Below are 25,575 nucleotides of genomic sequence, written 5' to 3'. Positions count from 1 at the left end.
ATTCATATTTCTTCCAATTTTTGAATTTTTTTTGCCAAAATTTGTTTAAACTAGGCCACGCCCAAAAAATGGTCAGACCTTTTTTCCAAAATTTTCCTGAAATAAAAATTTAAAATATCCATTTGCGCTAATTGTCTACGCTATACTATTTCAAAAAAAAATCTGAAGTTTCATAAAATGCGATATACATTCATTATTGTTCGTCTAATTTCGAAAAAAAAATAAAAAACACCGGCTGGAAGGGGGAAAACAAGGAATGAAAAAAATATTAGAATATGGGATTATACATTAATATGAAAAAATCATTTTCAAAAAAAAAATTTTTTTTCGGACAAAAAATAGAGTATCTATGTGTTTTGTGTGTAAAAAGTGACCAGGAAATTGGAAATGTACGTGGATTTTTTTTTCATGGGATATGTTTCGATTTTTGCAGGAATTAGAATTCACGAGAAGCTGAGGGGGTATCACAAGAAAATTGAGAATGTTGGTGGGCGGAAAACGGGTAAAACAAGCATATTATTATAGAATCGGGAGGGCAAAAATAACAAGAAAAAAAACAATTTTTGGGGGAATGCATAATATTTTCAAATAAAAAAAGTTTTCCATAGTCTTGAAATATTACAGATTCGCAAAAAATGGGTCGAAAATTGGGGGAATGTATAATATTTTCGAAACATTTTAAATTTTCGAAATACTATAGATTCGCGAAAAAATGGTTCAAAAATTGTGGGAATGTGTAATATTTTTTTGTTTCTTTTTAATATTACAGATTCGCGGAAAAACGGTTCGACAATTTTGGGAATGTGTAATTCTTTTAAATTTTGAGATATCACACATTCACACAAAATATGGGTAAAATTTTGGGGGAATGTGTAATATTTTCAAATTTTCGAAATATTACACATTCACGCAAAAAATGGTTCAAATTTTGTGGAAATGCATAATATTTCCAAACATTATTTTTTCCAAAATTTGAACATATTACACATTCGCGAAAATCTCGAAAATGCAGATTTTGGGGGAAAATTCAATTTTTGATGCAAAAAATGGCCAAATTAAATGCACGGCTTAAAATTTCGCTCATTTTCGACATTTTCCTGATCCAATCTGATAATTTTAATGCCCGACATGAATCGTGCATGGCTGTTTACTAGATTTTTCGCGGTTTTCGGGTCCAAATCGACAATTTTAATGGAAAATGCGAAGAGAAGACCGTTGGGCAGTCGGACAACATCTTCTCGGCGGGAATTTGAAATATTGGCAGAGTTGAGACGTCGGAGGGAGATCATTATCTGGAAAAATGGGGGGAAATTGGGAAAAATCTAGATTTTTTGATTTTTAATAGAAAATTTGAATTTTTGGAATTTTTTTTAGAAATTCAGAAAATATTTTTGGAGTTTTCAAAAAAAAAAGTTTTCTGAATTTTCTGAATTTTTTATTAATATTTGGAATCTCTGAAAACTTCGAAAAAATAAGTGGAAATTTTAAATAAATAATTCTGGAAGTTTTGGAAATTTTATAAATTTTAACGAATTTTTTTTTTGAAAATTGAGATTTATTGGAAAAATTCGATTTTTTTAATATTTTCGAAATTTCGAAAATTTCAGAATTAACATTTTTTGATAATTTCAGATACTGCTTTTTCTTCAGTTTTACAAATTTCTGGAAATTTCGAATTTTTTTTGTTGATTTTCACGGAGAATTTTTTTTTCGAAATATTACACATCCGCCGAAATATGACCTAAATTTTAGGAGAATCAATAATAAAATTTTGGGGAATTTTTCGAGTGAAAAATTGAAATTTTTGTTATTGAAATATTACACATTCGCCAAAAATTTGGGGAAATGTATAATATTTTGAAATATTGCACATTCACACAAACTATGGCTTCAATATACGGTTCAAATTTTGTGGGAATGTATAATATTTTTGAAATTTTTTTTTATTTGGGCATATTATACAATCGCGCAAATTTTCAAATTGCAGATTTCGAGTCTAAAACTGGAAAAAAAACGTGGATTTTTTTCTGGAAAAAATATTTTTAAAATTCAAAATTTTCTGGATATTTTGAAAATTTATTAAAACTCACCGAGCAATCTTTCATTGTTGCTGCCAAGAAATATCGTCGAAGTTGCTGCAGAAGTTCTTCATTTTCATGGGAACTTTGCTCCAAAATGAGCTCCAATCCTGCTCGAGTTAGCGCTGATTTGTCCAGGAGGCTTGTCTGAAAATATTTGAAAATTATAGTAAAAACTGGAATTTTTTAAAATTTTTTTAAAAATTTCCAATTTTTTTTTTTCAATTTTTGTTGAAATTTCGTAAAACTTCTCGATTTTTCAAGGAATTCTTGGGGTTTTTCGATTTTTTTTTTGAAAATATCGATTTTTTGGAGTTTTTACACTACCTTCACATGATTATCCATTGTTTCGTATATCGCATGAGCCTGAATAATTCCAATTTCGTCGACTTTTTGAGCTCTGAGAATTTGTCCTAAAACCGATGAATTTCGAAGTCGGAACTTCTTTTTCGAATGATTTCCTGAGAGGGCGAGGCAGAGCTGGAAAATTTTGAAAATTAGTTTTTATTTAATATTAATATTATTCATTTTAATTTATTTAAAAATTACTATAAAAACTAAAATTCAATTTTTTTTTTGGATTTTTTAGCCAAAAACCACAAATTTTGCGTTATTCCAAGAGCAAAATGTAATTTTTTTTTCTAAATTTTCTAAATATTACTCATTCGCGAAAAATTGTATCAAATTAGTGGAAATGCATAATTTCAAAAACAAGTTTTTTTTTCATAATTTTCGAAATATTACAGATCCGCTAAAAAATATGGGTAAATTTCAGGAGAATGAATAATAATTTTGTCAAAAATTTCTACGACTTTTCGAAATATTACAGAGTCGCAGAAAATTGGTTCAAACGTGTGGGAATGTATAATACCTCTAAAAAGACATTATATATAATTAATTTTGGAAATATTACAGATCCGCAAAAAAAATTTCAAAATTTCGCTAAAAAATTAATTTTTTCACAAATTTTGAAATTCTATTTTTTCTAATTTAATTTTCATTTTAAATCAAAAAATTATTTTTCTTTTGGAATTTTTAGACAAAAAAACCCGAAATTCAAGTGAAAATATTCACACTTTTGACTAAAATGTTCGGGAAAAATCGAAATTTTGGATTTTAATTTTTCAAATTTGGAATTCTACCTAATTTTTTTGTATAAATTACAAAATACTTATTTGAAAAGTTCGATATTTGGACCAAAATTCAATTTTTTTTTCCAAATTCCTCACCGCCGAAATAAGATCCTCCGACGTAGCATCATGCCTCGGAAACAATATCTCCGAAATCATTTTCTCTTCGAGAGGCTTCTCATCAGAATGTACTTGATTTCCATCCACAAATATTCTCAGATTTCGGTGAGGAACCAGGAATAACGAATGAATTGCTTTTTGCATTCGGCAATAATTACCAGAGAACAGGTCAAGTGGACAGAAATCGTACATTTCAGAGAAATGCGATTGGCCACACGATTTTTCGATCTGAAATTGAAGAAATTGGTGGCTTCACAAAAATCAAAAAATTATGAATTTCGCAAAAAATCGCATTATTTTAATTTAAACATAATCCCAGAGTTTCTTTTTATTGAAAATGAATAAGAAATTACCTGGAGAATACAATTATTGCAGTGAGGTACGTCAACATTCGGGTGTCGTTGAAAAAACCCTTGTTTTGGCTTGATTTCTACCTGAAAATTGGAAAAATCAATTATTTTTCTAGAGGTTTAATTTATTTATTCAGTATATCTACATCCCTTTATACCTATATACACCTTTATTTTTATATACCTATAAATACCTATAAGCCTATATACCTATATGCATATATACATACATACGTATATACCTACATACCTTTACACATACATACATATATACCTATATATACCTATACACCTATATACCTATATACATATATACCTTCATACCTATATAATGATATACATATATATTCCTACATACATTTATAAATATATACATACATACCTTTATATCTATATGTATGTATATAGGTACGTAGGTATAAAGGTATATATATAGGTATATAGATATAAAGGTATGTATGTATGTAAATACATACCTTTATATACATATATATATATATATACCTATAAACCTACATACCTGTAACTATGCCTATATACCTACATACCTTTATATCTATATACCTATAGTTACCTATAAACAATTTTTTCTAGAGGTATAATTTATTTATTCAGTATATCCACATGTCTATATATCTATATACCTACACACCTTTATACCTATATAAATACATACCTGTATACCTACATACCTACATGCCTATATACCTATATACACACATACCTTCGGCGCGGCCCCCGACTTCTGGGGCTGAAAATTAATTTTTTATGAAACTACCGTAACCCTACAGTATTCCTACCGTACCACTATTGTACCACTAAAGTACCCCGACTATATCCCTACACTAACCCTAACTCACTATCCCTCCAGAAGCCAAAACTTCACAGACTACAAAGACTACATAGACTACAAACTATGGACACACAGAATAAGCGCTTTATATATAGTAAATGATATACCTATATACCTATAAGCCTTTCTACCTACATACTTTATTACCTACATATACCCATATGTCTATATATGTATATATCTATATACCTACATACCTTTATACCTATATACCCTTATACCTATATACCTATATTTCCCTATAAATATGTATACATACCTATATATCTACATACCTATATACCTATATACCTATGCCTAAATACCTATATACCTTTGAAATTTATATTGATTTTAATGCCCCGTCTAGAAATTTGGGTGATATCATTTTTTTTCAAGATTTGAAGCTATCGAAAATTGCGCTTACAGTAATAGTAGAGCTATGCCCCGAATCCATGACAGTCATAGGTAACTGTGTAGCATCTAACATTTGCAACGATGTCAGACGCTTCGGATTCGTCACAATAACCGATCCATGTACCCTTTGGAATGTGTTCAGTGGAAAGAATGAGTATTCATCGGGTAATTCGAATAAATCCTCGAATTTTTCAATTTTCTGATTCGCCGGAAGGCTTGGGATCTTCGCGAGCTGATGTACGTCAACTGTGTCGAATTCGACGATATTCATGTCGACTAGGTATTGATCGGAGAAGAATGGGGCAACTATTCGTTCCATATAACTGTTGACGAGCTCACTGCGAGCTTTTACAGTCATTAGACCACTTTTTCGAGCTTTTGCGAATCGCCATACTATCCTGGAAAAATTGGGGGGTAAATTTTAGTTTTTTAGGTAAAAATTGGGAAATTTTGTGAAAAAAACAAAGTTTTTCACAAAATTTCGTGTTTTCCTCATTTTTCTCCTTTCAAATTTGGTAAAAATTATCGAAAAACACAAAAAAATCATTTTGAAACGCTAAAACTCAATATTTTTCTCAAAAATTTGAAATTCCCACTATGGGGTACGGTAGCAGTCATTTTCAGCTGTGTCCGTTCATTTTTTTCGATTTTTTAAAGAGGTTTTTGCTCAAAAAAAAATGGAAAAACGATGTTTTTTCTCAGTTTTAACCGATTTTCAGCCGAATTTTTGACTTTAAAATTTTTTTTAATTTGAAATTCCCACTATGGGGTACGGTAGCAGTCGTTTTCAGCTGTGTTTGTTAATTTTTTTCTTAGTTTTTGAATTTTTAAAGTCAAATTTAATATTTTTTGGCTTGAAAAACATGAAAAATCTTAATTTTTAACGGAAAATTAGTATAAGAAACTTTTTTTAAATATAAAAAAAATTGGAATTTCCAATTTTTTCATGTTTTCAAGTCAAAAATTCAACAATTTCGGCAGAAAATCCAGAATATTAATTTAAAATTTTTAAAGAAATCGCTAAAAAAATTATGGGCACAGTTGAAACTGACTGCTACCGTACTCCACGAGGGGCATTTCAAATTTTTTAGAAGAAAAGTTAATTTTTTACGTTTCTAGACCAATTTTTTGTGTTTTTCGTGAATTTTTTCAGACTTTAAAGGAGAAAAATGAGGAGAACGCGGGTTTCTATCAATTTTAAGTTAAATTTTTTTTTTGTTTTAAAAACTCGATTTTTAATGGTTCCAATTGAATTTTTTGGGAAAAATCGAATTTTTAGCTGAAAAACCTGGATTTTTACGTATTTCTCCAGTAAATTCAGAAATCCATCAATAAACAACATACCTGACTCCAGAAACCCGATGCCTGGCGCTAATAACGAAATTCGCGCGCCCTTCGCCGCGAAAGCAGAATGATCGATAGTCACGGGGCTCAATGAGCACCTAAAAATAATTTTTAATTAATTTAAACCTTTTTTTAAAAGAAAAAACACAAAAACTCACAGTTGCAGGAGGATTAATCTGCATTTTCGGGTGGTTTTGGTGAGTTTTCAGTGAAAAATTGCAGTTTTTAGCGGGAAATTTTTAATCGTAGAGCATCTGAAAGAGGAAAAAAGGGATACATATAGTTGCGATGATTCACTGGGAGGACGGGAAAAAAACAAAAAAAGGAGAAAAAAAAACCAGAAAATCCTCAACATCACTATTACGAAATTATCTATTTGTTTTTTTTTCTGCGCGGAAGCCGTGGAGACGCAGAGAAACTTGGTAATCAGATGACGAGATCAAAATGTTGGCCGAATGCCAAGAAACCTTGTGATTTTTGATACAGGTACACAAAGAACTATCTCTTTTTTCTGGCAGCAAAAGAAAGAAATGACGTGTTTTTTCGCAATTTTTTGGTTGAAAATTGTTTTTTTTATTGAATTTCGTGCTTTGTTTTGATGATAAATCATAGAAAAACGAAAAAAATGATGGAAAATGGGGAAAATTGAAAGAAAAAGGGGGAAAAGGGGAAAAGGGGAAAATGAGAAAATAAAAATAAAAAGAATTATTGAGACTCCGCGATGGGGATTCTGCGGAAACCAACCCCGCGGATTCAGCAGGACAATTTGGAGTATAGCCATTGAAAACCTGATTTTTCATTTTAGATTCGAATATATTTTATCACACATTGTTGATTTTAAATACTAAACTATGTGTATCCCGCCCAAATTAAAAGAAACCCGCTGAAAAACTAGACGAGACCACTTCTCCAAAACTTGAATTCCTTGTGACTCGCAGCAAGTGCGCTCTATCGAGCGGCTTAGCTGCGTGCCAAACCACAGGAAATCGTTCATTTTTCACTTGTTTCCGGTCATTTTCCGCCGTTTTTTCTGTTTTCCTGCTCAATTTAGCCTTGTTCTTTGATTCTTTATCGTGTATTTTACTATCTACACTTGCGGGGGCTTTGATAACGGGGGTTTAGTGGTCGGAAATTTTTTTTTCGAAAATCGTTCGCCGGAAACTCAATTTCAAAATTGTTGGTTTTTAAGTTTAAGGAGTTGTTTAAGTTCAAAATGCAACTAGAAATTGAAAAAAAGCTCCAAAGTAACTAAATAAATATAAAATTTGTCAAATAAATATTTAAAAAAATTAAATTTCTTAAAAAATACATGCATTTTCGCATAAAATCTAGTGTAAAGGAGCTGGAAATGATCAAAAACCGATTAAAAATGACGTTTTATCGATTTTTGCCCAAATCTTCGCAAAAAGCGTGTGTTTTTCTTCAAAATAGCGGAGACTAAAAATGATGATTTGGACTAAAAATGAGCCGGAATTAAGCATTTCTACAGGAAAATCGTTCCAAATCGTGAAAAAATATCTAACTTTCCAATAATTAAGCTTAAAATTCACATTTTTCAGCTAAAACTATCGAAAAAAATACGATTTTAGGACAAAAATGCCGTTCAAAATGCAAATTTTATATGAATTTCCGCTCAAAAATTGAGAAATTTATGATCCATAACACCACGAGCAGCTGCAAAATTTTCCAATTAATTTCCACCAAAAAATGCACTTTTCTAATCAGAAAATATCTATTTTCGAACAAAAACTATGTTTTTGTTATAAAAAGTGTCACGAGGTAGTGGAAGTGATCACATCATATTTATTTGGTTTTCTTTCGACCGAAAAAATGAAAAAAAAATGATGTTGAACTTACAATGAGAGGCATTTTCGGGGGCGAAAAATCTAGAAAAAATTGTTTTTTTAAGCCTGATAATCTGATAATACTTCTAAGCTGCTGTGGATTTAACTATAAATCTGTAGGATAAAGGTTTTCAAAATTCGAAAAGCGTATGATTTTTAATGCTTAATTGTACCATGAAGAAGCACCAATAAATGGGCGGAGTTTGGCAATATATGGGCGGTGCTTTGCGAAGATTTAAATTTTCGAAAACGTCATATATAGAAAATTCGAATGATTTTTAGCTGCATTACTGCAAATTGAACTTAAAAATAGTGACTTTTTTTTCAAAAATTTCACAAAAATCCCGTCCATTTATTAATGTTTTGGTAAAAAATCGAGTTTTCGCCAAACTGCGACGTAAACGCAAAAAACCAATAAAAGGGCGGAGCGTTTTTTTGAAAAATCACTGTGATTTTAATTTCATTGTAATTTCTGATGTTTTCCAACATATTTTCCTGTAAATATATATTACTGGAACAAAATACTATGAGAATGCGTATTGCACAACATATTTGACGCGTAAAATATCTCGTAGCGAAAACTACTGTAACTCTTTAAATGACTACTGTAACGCTGGTGTCGATTTACGGGCTCGATTTTTTGAAATAAATAGAATATTAAAACTAAGCATCCATTTTGAAAATCGAGCCCCGTAAATCGGCATAAGCACTACAGTAGTCATTTTAAGAATTACTGTAGTTTTCGCTACAAGATATTTTGCGCGTCAAATATGTTGTGCAGTACGTATTCTCTGAATTTTGTGCTCCCGTAATAACCCTTCCCAATCGAATCTATCCACAAACACTCTTCTGCCATTCACACACACACACTACTCAGAACATTACAAAATACGTGCAAACTCGGACTGCGCCTTCTCTCTCCGTCTCTTCATTGTCTACACTGTATCGTCTCGTTTCTCTCGACTGCTGCTGCTGGCCAGCCAAAAAAAAGAAAAATAAAATCGAAGAAACCCCGCTATCTCACTTGTTGTGTAGTCTTGATTTCGATTGAAATTTGTTTCGAAAAAACAATGTCGAATTCGATTTTCCATTGTTATCTCTCGTCCTTATCAAACGTTGGCTATTGATCACGATTTTCGAAAGTCATTTGCGTCATTTTTAATTTTTGCCTAGACTCTAGAGTATCGACTTTTCACGATTTTCTTGTCAGTATTCTTGTCGAAAAGTGACTCGAATTTAATGAAAATTTGTCGTGTCGAGACCGGGTGTGTCTCAAAAATCGTAAAATTTCGCCTCTGGCTAATTTAGTATTCATTGGCAAATGTAAGAAAGGTATATAGTTCAGCAAAAATTCCTTTTGTGTTCGACTCGAAATTATCTGAAATTACCGAATTTCATAATGAAAATTCTTGAAAACTTCTCAAAAAAAGTTATGGCGGTACAAAAAATGACCTGAAATTAGTTAAAATTTGAAATTTGACCGTCTTGTCAAGCGGCTGGATGCTAACTTTTTGAAATCATCGTCTAATTATGGGTATATAAGTTAATTATCTTGCGTTTTCAACTCGATTTAGGTATATTTGAGGTCGATTTGTCACCAGATTTGGTTAAATTTGGTAACATCTGGGGGATACATCGAGCTTAAATGTACCAAAATCGAGTTGAAACTGCAACAAGAAATTAACTTGTATACCCAAAATTAGACGGTTATTTCAAAAAAGTTAGCCGCTTGAAAAGTCGGTTAAATTTCAAATTTTAACTAATTTCAGGTAATTTTTTGAGCCGCCATAACTTTTTGGAGGAGTTTTCAAGAAGTTTCATTATGAAATTCGGTGTTTTTAGACTATTTCGAGACTACTTAAACAATAAAAAACGTTCGACTAGACCATCTTTAGATAGTTAAGTTTTTGCTGAACTATATACTTTTCTTACATTTGCCAATCAATACTAAATTAGCTAGAGGCGAAATATTACGATTTTTGAGCCATACCAGGTCTCGAGACGACATTTTTAAAAATTAAATTTGAGCCACTTTTTGAAAAGAATACAGGGCAAGAAAATCGGGAAAATCGATACTCTCGGTTTCACAAAGAATAGCAATTCTTCTATCGTTTTCTCCTCCTTATTCTGAATTTCTATCCAAATTTCCCTCCAACAAAAAAATTCCATAATTCTTGTAGAATCAAGATGACTCGCAAGTTCTTCGTCGGAGGAAACTGGAAGATGAACGGAGACTATGCCTCCGTCGATGGTATCGTCACCTTCCTCAACGCCTCAGCCGACAATTCCTCCGTTGATGTCGTCGTTGCTCCACCAGCTCCATATCTGGCCTACGCTAAATCCAAGCTTAAAGCCGGTGTGCTTGTCGCCGCACAAAACTGCTACAAAGTGCCAAAGGGAGCATTCACCGGGGAAATTTCGCCGGCAATGATCAAGGATCTTGGATTGGAATGGGTGATCCTCGGACACTCGGAACGTCGTCATGTCTTTGGAGAAAGCGATGCTGTTAGTTTAATACATTTTGATTTGATCTTCGAAAAATTCGGGAAAAGATCTTCTCGAGACGCAGACTTTTCCACTGATTTCGCAAGAGTGTGCTGACGTCACATTTTTCTGGCAGAAAAATTCCCGCATTTTTTGTAGATCAAACCGCAATGAGACAGCCTGACACCAAGTGTCAATAAAAAATTCGAGTTTCAGGGAAATTAATCTGAAATTTCTTTTTCAGCTGATCGCTGAGAAGACCGTGCATGCTCTCGAGGCTGGAATTAAGGTCGTTTTCTGCATTGGGGAGAAGCTCGAGGAGCGTGAAGCCGGACACACCAAGGATGTAAGGGAGCAAAATACTGGAAATTATCGATTTTTCGCAAGAAAATTTGAAAATTCAACATTTTCAAACTTTCAGATTTTTTTTCTTAATTTTTTCGGGTAGAAAATCGATTTCTTCTAATATTTCAGTAGAAAAATCAAGTTTTTGAGATTTTTTGAAAATTCCAAAATGGTTTTGTTTCGAATTTGCACGTTTTTCGGGAATTTTTCAAAGTTTCTTCTTAAAAAATCCCTGAATTTTATAGTTTTGAGCTCAATTTTTCCTCAAAAAAAACGCAATATTTCTCTTTCTGCAACGAATATTAGAAATAATCGCTTCGAGACCCGATTTTTATGAATTTTCGTGAATTTTGAACAGAAAACATTTAATTTTATCATTTTCCAAAAAAGCGGAAAATTCCAACAAAAAATGGTCGCCAAAAATAATTCTTTTTTTTTTTGCCAAATTTTCAACAAAAAAATTGGTTCCGGCAATAAAAAAGAAAAAACTCCTGAAATAGTCGTTTCGAGACCCGATTTCTTATGAATTTTCTTGAATTTTGCAGAAAAGTTCAAAAAAAAATCTCCGAAGAAACATTTTTATTTAAAAATCTTCGAAAAATCGATTAAATTCCCTATTCCACGTGGTAAAACAAAAAAAGTTCAAAAATAATCGCTTCGAGACCCGATTTTTTAATGAATTTTCGTGAAATTTATATAAAAATACAAATTTAAATTCCCAAAAACGCGAAAAATTCAAAAAAAAAAAAGAATCCCGAAGAATATAAAATTTTCGAAAAATCGATAAAATTTGAAACAAAAAATTCCTGAAAAATAATACCCAATTCCTTATAAATAAAGATTTTTTTTAATGTTGTAGAAAAATAAATTTCAAAAATCGATCGCTTCGAGACCCAAATTTTCCAATTTCCAGGTAAACTTCCGTCAACTTCAAGCCATCGTCGACAAGGGTGTCAGCTGGGAGAACATTGTGATCGCCTACGAACCAGTTTGGGCCATCGGAACCGGAAAGACTGCTTCTGGAGAACAAGCCCAGGAGGTTCATGAATGGATCCGTGCATTCCTCAAAGAGAAGGTCTCACCAGCTGTCGCCGATGCCACGAGAATCATTTATGGAGGATCTGTGACTGCTGACAATGCGGCTGAGCTTGGAAAGAAGCCGGATATCGATGGATTCTTGGTCGGTGGAGCATCGTTGAAACCCGATTTTGTCAAGATTATCAACGCCAGATCTTAAATTATTATTTATTTCCCCCTATTTCACAGATTTTTCCGGATTTCCACTGATTTTTCACCGATTCCCCTAAATTTTGGTCGTAAAATTGGTTGATTTTCATTGATTCCCCTAATTTTTAGCCGTAAAATTAGCTGATTTTTCCCGGAATTTCAGCTTCAAAATTGTAGAATTTCCCTTAGTTTTCCCCAATTTTCCCCCAGATTTCCTCTAAATTATATTGTAAAATTAGCTGATTTTCATCAATTTTCCCGGAATTTTGACCGAAAAAAATCCAAAATTTGGGTGAATTCGTGAATTTTTTGGCTTGAAATTTGGCTTTTTCCTCTCTACAGTGTAGATATTAGTAGCAGCTTTTTTTTCCAGTATTTTTGATATTCAAAACCTATATATATTTATATAAATAAATTTCTTGCCGACAAATAACAAAAAATCGATATTTTCAAACAATAGTTACTTGTTCTGTGTGAATATTTCAGCCGGCGATTTTCAGATTTTTGCGGAAAATTTTCAGTTTTCAGATGAGTAATCAATATATCAACGAGCCGATTACGACGGGAAAGGTAAAATTATTGATTTTTATCGATTTTTGGTGGAAAAAATTGAATTTTCCAGAAAAAATGACCGAAAATTTCAATTTTTATCGATTTTTGAATAAAAATCGAAAATCCAGTGAAATTTTCGATTTTTCCGATGAAAAATTCGCGTATTTTTGCAATTTTTAAGCTGTAAAACGAAAATTTTGAGTTTTTTTTATCTAAAAATTGGCTAATTTCGAAAAATTTTGGATAATTTATTGAAAAATACGACCAATTTTGCACTTTTTGCGCCAAAACTACGTTTCCTGGTCTCGACACGACAATTTTTGTTTATTGCAAAGAGGTGTGCGCCTTTAAAGAGTACTGTAGTCTTGAACATTTTTTTAATCAAAAAATCTATAAAAATTCGAGACTACAGTAATCTTTAAAGGCGCACATCTTTTTAACAAAAATGTGTCGCTTCGAGACCCTAGGTACCGTAGTTTTGGCGCGAAAATCGCAGAATTCGTCATATTTTTCTCTTTTTTTTAAATTAAATATCCGAATTTTTTGAAATTTGTCAATTTTTAGAGGAAAAATCGAAAAAATATGACGAATTTTGCGCTTTTCGCGCCAAAAATACGGTATCTATGGTCTCGACACGACGACTTTTTGTTAACTGCAAAAAGGTGTGCGCCTTTAAAAAGAGTACTGTAGTCTTGAACATTTTTTTAATCAAAAAATCGATAAAAATTCGAAAATTTTTTATCCAAAAACTACAGTTTACTATGAAAAATTGATGAAAATTCGAATGTACAGTAATCTTTAAAAGCGCACATTTTTAAACAAAAATATGTCGCTTCGAGACCCTATGTACCGTTGTTTTGGCGCGAAAATTGCAGATTTCGTCATATTTTACTCCTTTTTAAAAATTAAATATCCGAATTTTTAAAAAGTTGTCAATTTTTAGATGAAAAATCGCAAAAATATGACAAATTTTGCGATTTTCGAGCCCAAACTACGGTACCTAGGGTCTCGACACGACAAAAAATTTTTGATTGCGAAAAGGTGTGCGCCTTTAAAGAGCTGTAGTTGCAAACTTTAAAATAAAATTACAGTAATCTTTAAAGGCGCACACGTATCTCAATTAGCAATAATAAAAATTCGTGTCGATACCCTAGGTACTGTAGTTTTGGCGCGAAAATCCCAAAATTTTGAAGAAATCGAAACAAATTGAATTTTCAAAAATTAAATAATTTCGAAAAAGCTTTAAAAAAATGTCTTTACCATAATAAAATCAATTAATTATTCAATTTTCTTCAATTTTACTTCATTTTTAACTAAATTTCTTGCAGGTAACCCTTGAAACCACTGCCGGAGACATTGAAATTGAGCTTTGGACGAAGGAAGCTCCACTAGCATGCAGAAATTTCATCCAGCTTTGCATGGAAAATTATTACAAGGGAACTGTATTTCATCGGCTTGTCAAAAGTTAGTAAATGGCGAAAAAAAATTAACGTTAATTTTTTAAATTTTAAAATTAAAAACATTTTTAAAAATCAAAAAAGAAATTTTTTTTTGCAAGTTTTTTTCAAAAATTTCCAAGAATTTTTTTTTGCAGATTTCATTCTCCAGGGTGGAGACCCTACGGCAACCGGAACCGGCGGAGAGAGCATCTATGGAAAACCATTTAAGGTTCAAAATTTGCACTTTTTTTTTGAGAAATCGTTTAAAAAATTGAAAATCCCAATAAAATTCAAATTTTCTTTAAAAAAATTGTCATAAAAAATTTGAAGCTATAATTTTGTATTTTTTCAACGTTTCTTATGAGTAAAAACAGATTTAAGGCCTTCTCATACAAAAATTCCAAAAAAAACCGAAAAATCAATTTTTAGTTTAAAAAAAAGTTAAATTTTTGGGTAAAATAATTAATTTTAAATTAAAAAAAAATCAATTTTTCTTTCAGAAATATTTTTTGTCAATTTTTTAGTTAAAAAAAAACAAATTTTAGAAAATTAATTTCTTGTTGAAAAAATCAATTTTTCAAAAAAAAATCAATTGTTTGGCCAAAAATATTAAATTTTTAGGGGGAAAAAATTAATTTTTTATTTAGAAAAATATGACAAAAAATCAAATTTTTCTGTAAAAAAATCCATTTTACAAAAAATAAACAATTTTGGGTAAAAAAAATCAATTTTTGGCCAAAAAATTAAATTTTGACCAAAAAAAATCAATTTTTGGCCAAAAAATTAAATTTTGACCAAAAAAAATCAATTTTTTGGGTAAAAAATTTAATTTTTTCGGAAACAAAATCAATTTTTCCAAAAAAACATTTATTTCAGTCTAAACAAATCAATTTTTCAAAAAAAATTTTTTTTAGTTTAAAAAAATCAATTTTAGTTTAAAAATCAATTTCTGGTCGCAAAAAAAGCAATTCAAAAAAAATCCAAAAACTTCAGATTTTCACTCAAAATTCCAAAAATTCCAGGATGAAATCCACCAACGTCTAAAATTCAACCGCCGCGGAATTGTTGGAATGGCAAATGCTGGACGAGACGACAACGGTTCCCAATTCTTCTTCACAATCGGTGATCGCGGAGCTCCAGAGCTCGACAAAAAGCACACAATCTTCGGAAAAGTGACCGGACCCACACTTTTCAATATGCTTAAAATCACAGAAGTTGAGACTGAAGGCGATCGACCAGTGACATTTTATAAAATTACTGGAGCACGAATTGATAATAATCCATTTGATGATTTAAAGCCACGGGAAAAGAGGAAAAAAGAGAAAAGTGAGCGGAGAAAAGAGCCGAAAGTTGTGGAGACGAAGAAGACGAATTTGTTGTCATTTGGAGATGAAGTTGAGGAGGATGAGCAAGAATTGGCCGTTTTTAATAAGGTTTAGAGCATTTTAATGAGGATTTTTTGTAAAATTTCCGTGATTTATCACAGAATTTTTCAGTAACAGTTCCGTTAAAAAATTCCATTTTTTTACAAGGACCCACATTTTCCAAAAAAAAAAAAGGAAAATAACATTTGCAATTAAATTTTTTCAGTAATTTGAGATTAAATTTGGACGAAAAATTTTCCGATTTACCCTATTTATGCTCCTTATACCGAATATCAATTCGAAAAAATTTCAAAAAATTTCCCTGATTTTATATTAATTTTTGAAAAACCAAAAATCCATTAAAAATTATGATAAATTGTCAAAAAATGCAATTTTATATTAATTTTTAAAAATCCGAAAATCCATTGGTTTTTTAAAAATTCAAACGACAAATTTTGTCTGATAACCGTGCCGCAGTTGTGTCGATTTACGAGATTAATATTTTTAATTCATTTTTATTTAATATTCATACCAATTTTCCCGATTTTTCGTTGTGTTACATTGAAATTTTAGTTTCCATTATTTATGACTTTGTTGATGAAAACGAATAAAATTACATGAAATATTCGACTTTCTGCTGAAAATATAATATTTCATGTAATTTTAATTGTTTTCATAAATAAAATACCATAAATTAATGGAAATAACAAGAATTTCAATAAACTTCGGGAAAAAAATCGGGAAAATCGGTGTGAAAATTAAATAAAAATGAATTAAAAATATAAATCTCGTAAATCCACACAACTGCGGCACGGTTATCATTCAAAATTTATCGTTTGAATTTAACAAACCAATGGATTTTCGGATTTTAAAAATTAATAAAAAATCAGGGAAATTTTTTTGAATTTTTTCACTTCGAAATTCGGAATCAGGAGTATAAATACGGTCTATTGAAAAATGTTGGAAAAAAAATCCTTTTCCGTAAATTTTCTTGATTTTTTGCACGATTTTTCACATTTTACTGTAGCAGTTTTGTAGAAAAATTAATTATTTTTGGCAATTTATCAGAAATTTCCAAAAAAAAAAACCGATTAAATTTTTTTCGAAATTTTTATTGTAAATTATAGAAAATGAACTGTAATTATTACGGGTAAACACTAAATTCTAAGAATGCGTATTGGGCAACATATTTGACGCGCAAAATATCCCGTAGAGAAAACTACAGTAACCCTTTGAAAGACTACTTTAGCGCTTGTGTCGGAAGTCATTTATTATTCGATAAAATTTTTTAAATAAATTCGTCGAGCTCGTAAATCGACACCAGCGCTACAGTAGTCATTTAAAGAATTACAGTAGTTTTCGCTATGAGATATTTTGCGCGTCAGATATGATGCGCAATACGCATTCTCAGAATTTTGTGCTCCCGAAATATAAAATATTTAACAGCAAATAACTGCGGTGCGAAAAGAATTTATTTTTCAAAAAAAAAATCCCCAATAGCCGAATGATATTTGGATTTCTATCGCAATCAAATTACCTAGTTTCAAAATTTTTTTTCCGGCTAAATTTAGGTTTTCTTAATTTTTTTTCTATAATTCTTTCTAAACAAAAAACTAAAACTATCGATTTTTAGATTAAAAAAAAAGTCCAAAAATGATTAAAATTTTTGCAAAACTTTATACATTTTTAAACTGGCAAATTCGGAATTTCCGAACTTTTTTAAACCAAATGTGTAATAAAAAATACCGAAGCAATCAATTTTGCCCTTCCAGAAAACCGCGAACAAGCCGAAATCCGCCCATGATGCTCATGACAATGACACTGTTGGCCTATCGAAACAAGCTGCAGTGACACGTGATGAAATGAGTAATTATTGTCCAGAAGATGATGATACTGTCAAAGATGAATCGTCAATTTCGTCGATTCGGGAAAAATTGATGAAAAAGAGTCAGAAGAGAAAGGTTCGTTTTTCAGCGAAAAATTCTTTAATAAATCCAAAAAAATCGCTAAAAATGAAAAATTTTCTTCGAAAAATCGCACAAATTTTATTTTAAAAATTTTTCGAACAAATTTCAAAAATCGCGAAATCTTTTTAAAAACTTTTTCGCTTAAAAAGAACACATTTTTATAAAAAATCTCGATTTTCGGTGGAACTTGTAAATTTAGTTACAAATTACAATCTTTAGTCAAAATAATCTTTAGTCAAAAAAAAATAAGATTCCGTGATTATTTTCACTCGGGAATCGCTCGCCCACTATGGGGGAGTCTACGCAAGGACAACGCAAGGACAAGGACAACATTCTAATGGAATGGAAACAATTGCCCGACTGCACCAATTCTAGTTCAAGCGAACAATGATAACTTTTGTATTCTGTATTCCTTCACGTCTCCCAGCGAGCGTAATAAATTATTATTATTATTATTATTATTATTTTTTCCAAAAAAAATAATACAAAAAATTTCAGAAAATTGTTCTTCCGTTAGTAATTTTTAGAAAAAAGTTGTTAATTTTAACATTTTTCAGCTCGAAGAAAAAGCCGGCGGTGAAGATGAAGACTATGAGAAAATGATTGAAGACGAGAGGAATGCAAAGGAGCGGGAGACGATGTAAGCTATTTTTTGGTAGTTTTGAGATTAAAAAAAAAAGAAATTTGTGTAAATTTTCAAAAAATATATATAAAATTCAAAATATTACAAAAAAAAGTATTTTGGTATCTCAAAAAAAAAAATTCAAAACTTTTTAAAATTCTGTTTAATTTTTCGGAAATTTTTTTTCAAAAAAAAAAAACTTTAATGTTTGAATTTTTCAGTGATAAAATGAATTCGGAGCTGAAGGATATGCAAAAGGAGTACATGAAAGCACTTCGGCCAGTGAAGGAGAAGAAGAAGGCTGTAAAAGGTATTAATGGAAAAATTGAAAATCACATAAAAATTATATAGTTTTAATGAGAAAAGTCTCTTCGAAAAATATGAAAATTATTCTTTCCCTAAAATTAAAAAAAAGGCGATTTTAGAATAAATTCTTGAAAAAATGTTTGCAAAAAAGCTATAATTTTGACTTTTTTATTCTGAAAAAAATTGAATTCTTTTTTTTCGAAAATTTGGAGAAAAAAAATCACAAAATTACATTTTTGAAAAATTGGAAAATGGACACAAATTTACGAAAAAATAAAATAAAAAAACAAACAGTTTAAAAAAATACTCAAAATTATTTAAAAGTTTTTTTGGAAACTTGAAAAAAAATCTACAAACAAAAATTTAGATTCAGAAAAATCGAAAAGTACTCGTAAAACTATAATTTTAATTCTAATTTTTACAACAAAGATAGTCTTTTTTTTTCGATTTTTCTGAATCTAAATTTTTGTTTTAAGATTTTTTTCAAGTTTCCAAAAACACTTTTAAATAATTTTGAGTTTTTTTTTTAACGGTTTGTTATTTTTAAATTTTTCGTAAATTTGTGTCCATTTTCCAATTTTTTCAAATCGAAAATGTAATTTTGTGATTTTTTTCTCCAAATTTTTGAACAAAAAATTCAATGTTTTTAGAATAAAAAAAGTCAAAATTATAGCCTTTTTGCTAACATTTTTACAAGAATTTATTCTAAAATCACCAATTTTTTTTATTTTCGGGAATGAATAATTTTCATATTTTTTGAAGAGACTTTTCTCATCTAAAAATTTTTTTTTTAATTTGAAAATACCCGTAAAACTATATATTTATTAAAAATATTTTCATTCCCATATTCAAATGAAAAAAGTCTCAAAACATACAGAAATTACTCGAATTTAGTTTTAAAAAAAAAAGGAATTTTTTCCGAAATTTTTAAAATTCGGTTTTATATTTGAAAAAATGTTTAAAAATTTGAAAAACCACCAAAACCGTCATTATTTCAGACGAAACGCTGTCAGAAGCAATGCAATCATATCATGATCTAAAAATGCGATTCAAGTCGAAAACGAAGGATGTTGTAAAGCAAAAAGATGCTCAAAGAGAAGGACAAACTATGAATATGCTTGAAAGATTCAAAAATCGATTGGGTGCTTCTAATCAGAAGGCTATCTTGTTTGATAAGAAAATTGAGGTAAATTTTGGAGAAAAATTTAGAAAACAATGGAAAAAATTAAAATTTAATAAAAATTGATTTTTTTTAACTTAAAAATCTAAATTCTTTATTTTTGAAACCTAAAAAATCTTGAAAAAAAGAAATTGTAAAAATTGGTTCATTTTAAAAAATAAAGTATTTTGGCATTTCGAAAAAAATTCCAAAATTTGTTCAAAAATCTTTCAGAAAAACTTCAGAAATGCCAAAAAAAAACAAATTTTAATGCGAAAAAATTTCAGAAAAAATTCAATAAAATCAAAAAAATAAAATTTATTATTCTCAAAAACTGAAAATTAATTTTTTTACAAAAAAAAATTCTAAAACGCCAAATTGTAAATTTTTATTGAAATAAATACTCCAAAATTCTCCAAAATTCAAAAAAAAAACTCCAAGTTGTTTTTTTTTTTTCGATAAGTTTAGATTTTTGCCACGTCTGAAATTTCGAGAAAAAAACGAAAAAAAAAAATAAAAACCTACTGAAAATTAGGCAATATTTCAGAAAATCGGATTTTTTTCAGAATATTTTTTTTCAAATCTAAAAAAACTCCAAAACTGATTTTTAAAAAATTCTGAAATGTCAAAAAATCTCAAAAAGTTTATTTCAAATAAAAACAACTTTTTTCAAAAAAAAATCTTTAATTTAAAAAAAATTCCAGATAAAAGAGCCAATTCTCCGAAACGAAGGCGAGGAGGGCGAAGAGAAAAAGTTCGGAACGATGGATTTAGACGCAGAAGATATTCAAGGAACATCATGGATGTCTCATCGATTTAAAGCAGAAGATGTTGTACTTTCTTCAAAAGCAAAAGATGCGAATATGCGTGAAGAAAGTGAAGATTGGTATCATATTACTGATCCACGTAACAAGATGGCCAAACGAAGACGTGGCGAAGAATAATTTATTGATTTGTGATTTATCGATTTTTTGTTGTATTTTTTGTTAAAAATTGCGTTGAAATTTTTAAAAATCGGGAGAAAAATACCTAACAACGGATTTTCCCCGTTTTTTCTTGAAAATCCATTTCAAAATTCCAGAAATTTTTCAGTTGTATTTTTCAAAAAATAAGTGCTTTTAAATTTGAAAAATTAAAAAAAAACCGATTTTTGAAATTTTTGGCCAAAAATTCAATTTTTCTGATTTCAAAATTACATAGATTTCCTTTGAATTCGAGTTATTCCGAGAAAAATTGAAAAAAAATCAATTTTCCTATTTTTTTTTTGAACTTTGGAAAATACTTTGTAACTTTTCTCAATTTAAGGAAAAAATCGCAACTTTTCATTTAAAAAATTAAATTTATTAAAAATTGCGTTAAAATTTCAAAAATTGGGGAAAAACAACCTAATAACAGATTTTTTCCAAAAATTCCAATTTTCTTTTTTGTTTGAAATTAAAGGAAAGGTTTTTTTTTAAACTAAAACCTTTTTCAATTAATTTTTTGAAAATTATTCTTCATAAAATCAAAAAAAAATGATATTGGTTTTTTCTGGAAATTAACCGTTTTTTTTTTCATCCAAAAAGTTTGATAAATCCAGTTTTCTTAAATTTTTACCTAAAAATTCTATTTTCACATTAAAAAAAATCCCAATTTTCCCGATTTTTCTCAATTTTTTGTTGCAATTTTAATATTCATTCAAATGTCAAAACTTCATTATCATTGAATCTCATACATTTAATTTATTTTCTACGCTCTTTTTTCCAACACACACACGTGTCTATTTACACAATGACGCTTTTCTAGAAATGACTGATTTTTTTGATTTCTTTTTTGATTGCTTTTCGCCGATAACGAAATGTCAAATATTGACATCATTTTTTCCAAAAAAAAAATTTTCACAATTTTCAAAGTGATTTTCATTTTTTTTTCCAGTTTTTAACCCCTCGGTAGAAAAAATCGATAACTGCGCAATTGTCCGAGAGGAGTTTACGGCTTTTCTTGTAGTCCTACACAAATTTCAATGAAAAGTTCGAGCTCAGCGTGAGAAGCTGCCCTAAAAATGATATTCGTGATTACTGTATTCCCAATTCTGTGCAAACACCCCCGACTTTACGACAATTTGCAGAATGGCACCAAAATGTTGGTCAAATCTGCCGAGTGACGTCAAACGGGAAGTTCTGGAACATGGGGATTGTCAGCAATGGTAAGAAGCGAAATGTATCAATTTTTCAGGATTTTTCAACAATAAACAAACAATAAATTATTGATTTTTCGAGATTCTTTCGATATTCCACTGTCAAAATGCGATTCTTCAGCGAAAAATCGATATTAAAGCGAACAACTTCAATAGAGCGCATTTGCATTGCGCGAATATTTAAAAACGCGGAAATTTGAATCGCGCTCCACCGCACACCTCAACCGAATCTATAATAAAATATTTCAGGTTCAACGTACGCCTGTGCTCACGCGCCGACATGAATCTCGTAGATTCGCTGAAATTGCGGATTCCATTCTTGAAAATTCAAATTTCTAACACCACATTTTCGATAATAATCGTAGAAAGTCCATCGGCAATTTTACGAATCGATTTACACCAGAAAAGCGGTGGAAATGCCGAATTTTCTGTCGAAATATTCAAAAATTCCGATTTAGAATTGGGAAATTTGATTAAAACCATCGAAAATACAACACTAGACGCCGAAATCTCGAATTTGCTGGAAAAATCGATATTTCACCGAAAGATCGACATTGCCACGTGTCAAATTCAAGCAGATGGCTTGCAAGCGGAGAACCCGGTGTTGGCGATGATTCATGCAAAATTCACGGAAAACGCGCCGAAAAAGTTGATTTTTTCGGGAAAATCGATGGAAGAAAATCGATTTTTGGCGAAATTTTTCGAAAATTTGAATATCGATTTTGTTTTTCGAAGTTGGCGAAAGGATTTATCACGTGAATGGGGAGAAGGTATGAATCATTTGCGGATTAAGATATTCGAAGTGTCGAAATGGACGACACTGTTAGGAGGTGTGTGATTTTTTGAAAAAATCGATAATCGCACGTGGTGTCAGAGTGTCCCATTTCGGTTTGATCTACGTAGATCTACGAAAAATGCGGGAGTTGAGAGACATCATCTCTGATTTCGCATGGTTAAGAGTGTGCTGACGTCACATTTTTGAGCAAAAAATTCCCGCATTTTTGTAGATCAAAAGGTGATGGGACAGCCTGACACCATGTGATAATTGAAGCTGTGCGGTGGGGCGCAATTGCACTTATAATTGAATGATTTCAACATATTCAGACTTCGAGCACTTCACTGCCTATGATGAAATTGAGCCGGTGATGTATATGGCTGTAAGTTTTGTAAACGCGCTCTAACGAAATCTCTCATTAGAGCGCGCTTTCACCGGATTTTTTTCAAAATTTTTCAAGAAAAAAGCCGTTTAAAGTCGAAATTCTCAATAGATCGCGTTTTCATCCTAGTTTTTCCCGCCAAAACTTCACATTTTCCAGAGAATTCTATCGCGTCCGATGAAGCGAAGTCACTGGTTCCCTGGATTCCACGTGCCAGTCGCTGAAAGATTATTCCGCCAGATTTTCCGCCAGGAAATGTTTGAAAAATTCGAGAATCACTCGATTCGTAAAAGTCCGATCAATTTGAAATTGTGGATTTTCGTGAAATTCACAAAATGTGGAATATCGATTTTTGTGGGGGATCCCAAGGATTTTAATGAACGGGATGGGGTTATTTTTCGATAAAAAATCGAATTTTTTAAATTTTAAAAATTTTTTAGCAAAAAAAAACTTAATTTTCGAAATTAGAAATTTTTTAGGGTTCCAAAAATTTTCAATTATTTTCCAGACCTGCGATCTGGAATGGATGTGCCCGAATTGTGCTCCGAAAACTATGGAAAACTGGTTTTTCCGCGAAACTATTGGGAAATTGCATTTTTGATTTTTTTTTTTCTGAATAAAACTTTCTACGAAACAGACAACAACGAGTAACAACAAAAAACAGAATAAATTGAAAAAATTAGCGATATCTCTTAATTTCGGCCTCCCATTGCTTTTTGACGGCCTCGTAGAGACGAAGAGCCACTCGAGCGTCGGTGATCTGAAAAAAAAACGAATTTTTGTGATTTTTTCGAGAGAAAATTTTAATTTTCAGCTGAAAAATCTGGTTTTTTTTCGGTTTTTTGTATCAAAAATTGGAATTTAAAATTTTTCAAAAGTTTCGAAAAAATAATTTTTTGAAATTTTTTAAAAATTTTCAAAAAATAATTTATTCAGATTTTTTGAATTTTTAAAACAAAATTTCAATTTTTGTCAATTTCCCTGAGAACCCCTACCGAATCGTGTTCTCCTCGCTGAATCTCAATTCCCAGTACTTCTTTTGCCAGTTTTTTCAGTGACGGGGTCTGAAAATTTCGAAACTTATGCATTTTTAAGGAATAAAATTCACTTACACCGTGATGATTAGCCATATTCTTGAGAATTGTGCATTTCGCAGTGTCTCGGGTCAGTTTTCGAATGTGATTCAGTTTCAGAACCTGGAAGTTTTTTTGTGTTTCTGAATTTAATTACAAATTTTTTAAATGAAAAATAATTATTTTTTGAAAAAAAAATATTTAAAAAAATAATTTTTTTATTTCGTTTTTCGACATTTGATTTCATATTTTCAAAAAAAAAATTTTTAACTTAAAAAAAAAATAAAATCGCTCTTTTTTTTAAATTCTTCGAATTTTCGCTCAAAATTTTAATTTTTTTATAATTTTCGAATTATTTGTTATTTTTTTAAAAATCATAAAAACATTTACGATTAATACTGAAATTTTACTTTTTTTTCGAAAATTGGGATTTTTTGATTTTTTTAAAAATTTCGTTCAGGCGATTTCAAAAAAAAAAGGAAATTTTTTTTCAATAAAAAAAACTTTGGAATTTTTAAATATTTTTTTTTTTTAATTATTTTTAAAAAATTAAGATTAAAACTGAAGTTTTCAAAAAATAATTTCAGTATTTGGGATTTTTTAATTTTCTCTCAGTTTTCCAAAAAAAGTAAAATTTTAGAACATTTTTTTAAACGAATTTATGGTTTTTTGAATTCCCGCTCAAATAAATTCCGACTTTTTTGCGTTAAAACACCATTTTTCAAATTTTCAGCCATTTTTCCGGAAAAAATTATTTTTAAAAATGTGAATTTATCGGCGTTTTGACGGAAAAAATTATAGTTTTTTAATCGAAAATTTGGGTAAAAACGGAGAAAATTATTTAAAAAAAAATTTTGACAATATTAAAATCTGATTTTCAAATTTTTTTCGAATTTCTCCTCAAAATTCACCCTAAAATCATTATGAACAGCATGTCCAATCACAATTCTTCCATCAATCAACTTTGAAACTTCAGTTTGTGCTCTATCAAATGGAATCGCTTTTATCATATTTTCCGGGCGAATTCCAGACACCGCAGTACGGAAATCCGTGACTTTTTCGGTTGGCTTCACGAATTTGTCGTACACGATCTTGCCGAGCTCATTGACAATCGAAATTCTCGCCAAAATATCCGTTGTTCCACCCATTCCGGCTCCGACGTATTCACAATCGATTGCGATTACTTTTGTCAGCTCTCCTCTGAAAAAAAACGATTTTTAATACATTTTTCGTGGTTTTTCAAGGATTTTCGACTAAAAATCGCCGATTTTTAGCCTTTTTCCACACATTCCGAACCTTTCTGAATCTTCAATAACCACCGGAATATCATGATGAACTCGTTTGACCTCCGAAGCGGCGGCAAGAGCCTCCTGAGCTCTCCGCTTCCGATTCATCTTCTGTTTTTGCTTTTTCGTCTGAACTTTTGTGAATCCGTCGTCACTTCCTTCAGGATTCGCTTCTTTTTCAGCTTTTGCAGCTTTTTCTTTCTCCGCTTTCTCTTCATTGAGCTTCATTTGCAGCACTTTCCACGCCGGCGACAAATCCTTCGGGTCCACTGTTTTTGCAGCGTGTTTTGATGCCATTTAAGC

General features: G+C 30.5%; 5 protein-coding genes and 1 non-coding gene across 6 annotated transcripts; 4 read left to right on the top strand and 2 right to left on the bottom strand.

Moving 5' to 3' along the window:
• Nucleotides 1-174: 174 nt before the first annotated feature.
• On the bottom strand, nt 175-6,525 carry ippk-1 (Inositol-pentakisphosphate 2-kinase). The gene is made up of 8 exons (NM_064163.6): nt 6,430-6,525; nt 6,272-6,369; nt 4,938-5,325; nt 3,682-3,762; nt 3,308-3,556; nt 2,406-2,558; nt 2,091-2,225; nt 175-1,292 (listed from the first exon to the last, which is right to left on the bottom strand). Exons 1-8 carry the CDS (start codon nt 6,451-6,453, stop codon nt 1,056-1,058), a joined length of 1,365 nt encoding a protein of 454 aa, NP_496564.2. The 5' UTR covers nt 6,454-6,525; the 3' UTR covers nt 175-1,055.
• Nucleotides 6,526-7,288: 763 nt separating this feature from the next.
• On the top strand, nt 7,289-7,478 carry Y17G7B.25. The gene has a single exon (NR_101758.1). It is a non-coding gene; the product is annotated as a small nucleolar RNA Y17G7B.25 (small nucleolar RNA).
• A 2,817-nt stretch (nt 7,479-10,295) lies between these two features.
• Nucleotides 10,296-12,600, top strand: tpi-1 (Triosephosphate isomerase). Its single transcript, NM_001381623.3, has 3 exons — nt 10,296-10,620; nt 10,844-10,945; nt 11,858-12,600. Exons 1-3 carry the CDS (start codon nt 10,303-10,305, stop codon nt 12,179-12,181), a joined length of 744 nt encoding a protein of 247 aa, NP_001366651.1. The 5' UTR covers nt 10,296-10,302; the 3' UTR covers nt 12,182-12,600.
• Nucleotides 12,601-12,692: 92 nt separating this feature from the next.
• Nucleotides 12,693-21,307, top strand: cyn-16 (Spliceosome-associated protein CWC27 homolog). The gene is made up of 9 exons (NM_064161.7): nt 12,693-12,741; nt 14,052-14,187; nt 14,318-14,391; nt 15,185-15,595; nt 17,299-17,487; nt 18,051-18,133; nt 18,337-18,425; nt 19,420-19,607; nt 20,285-21,307. The coding sequence occupies exons 1-9, from the start codon at nt 12,700-12,702 to the stop codon at nt 20,522-20,524; spliced, it is 1,452 nt and encodes a 483-aa protein (NP_496562.3). The 5' UTR covers nt 12,693-12,699; the 3' UTR covers nt 20,525-21,307.
• Nucleotides 21,308-21,687: 380 nt separating this feature from the next.
• Y17G7B.8 (F-box domain-containing protein) lies at nt 21,688-23,548 on the top strand. The gene is made up of 5 exons (NM_064160.2): nt 21,688-21,765; nt 22,006-22,586; nt 22,861-22,913; nt 23,073-23,303; nt 23,422-23,548. The coding sequence occupies exons 1-5, from the start codon at nt 21,689-21,691 to the stop codon at nt 23,512-23,514; spliced, it is 1,035 nt and encodes a 344-aa protein (NP_496561.1). The 5' UTR covers nt 21,688; the 3' UTR covers nt 23,515-23,548.
• Nucleotides 23,503-25,574, bottom strand: Y17G7B.12 (RNA exonuclease 4). The gene is made up of 5 exons (NM_064159.7): nt 25,283-25,574; nt 24,898-25,186; nt 24,026-24,109; nt 23,909-23,977; nt 23,503-23,673 (listed from the first exon to the last, which is right to left on the bottom strand). Exons 1-5 carry the CDS (start codon nt 25,567-25,569, stop codon nt 23,593-23,595), a joined length of 810 nt encoding a protein of 269 aa, NP_496560.1. The 5' UTR covers nt 25,570-25,574; the 3' UTR covers nt 23,503-23,592.
• Between the last annotated feature and the right edge of the window lies 1 nt (nt 25,575).

Source organism: Caenorhabditis elegans, chromosome II (genome assembly GCF_000002985.6).
Source record: "Caenorhabditis elegans chromosome II".
Classification (NCBI taxonomy): Eukaryota; Metazoa; Nematoda; class Chromadorea; order Rhabditida; family Rhabditidae; genus Caenorhabditis; species Caenorhabditis elegans.
The sequence above is the reverse complement of the archived record's forward strand: the minus strand, read 5'-3'. Positions and strand labels throughout refer to the sequence as shown.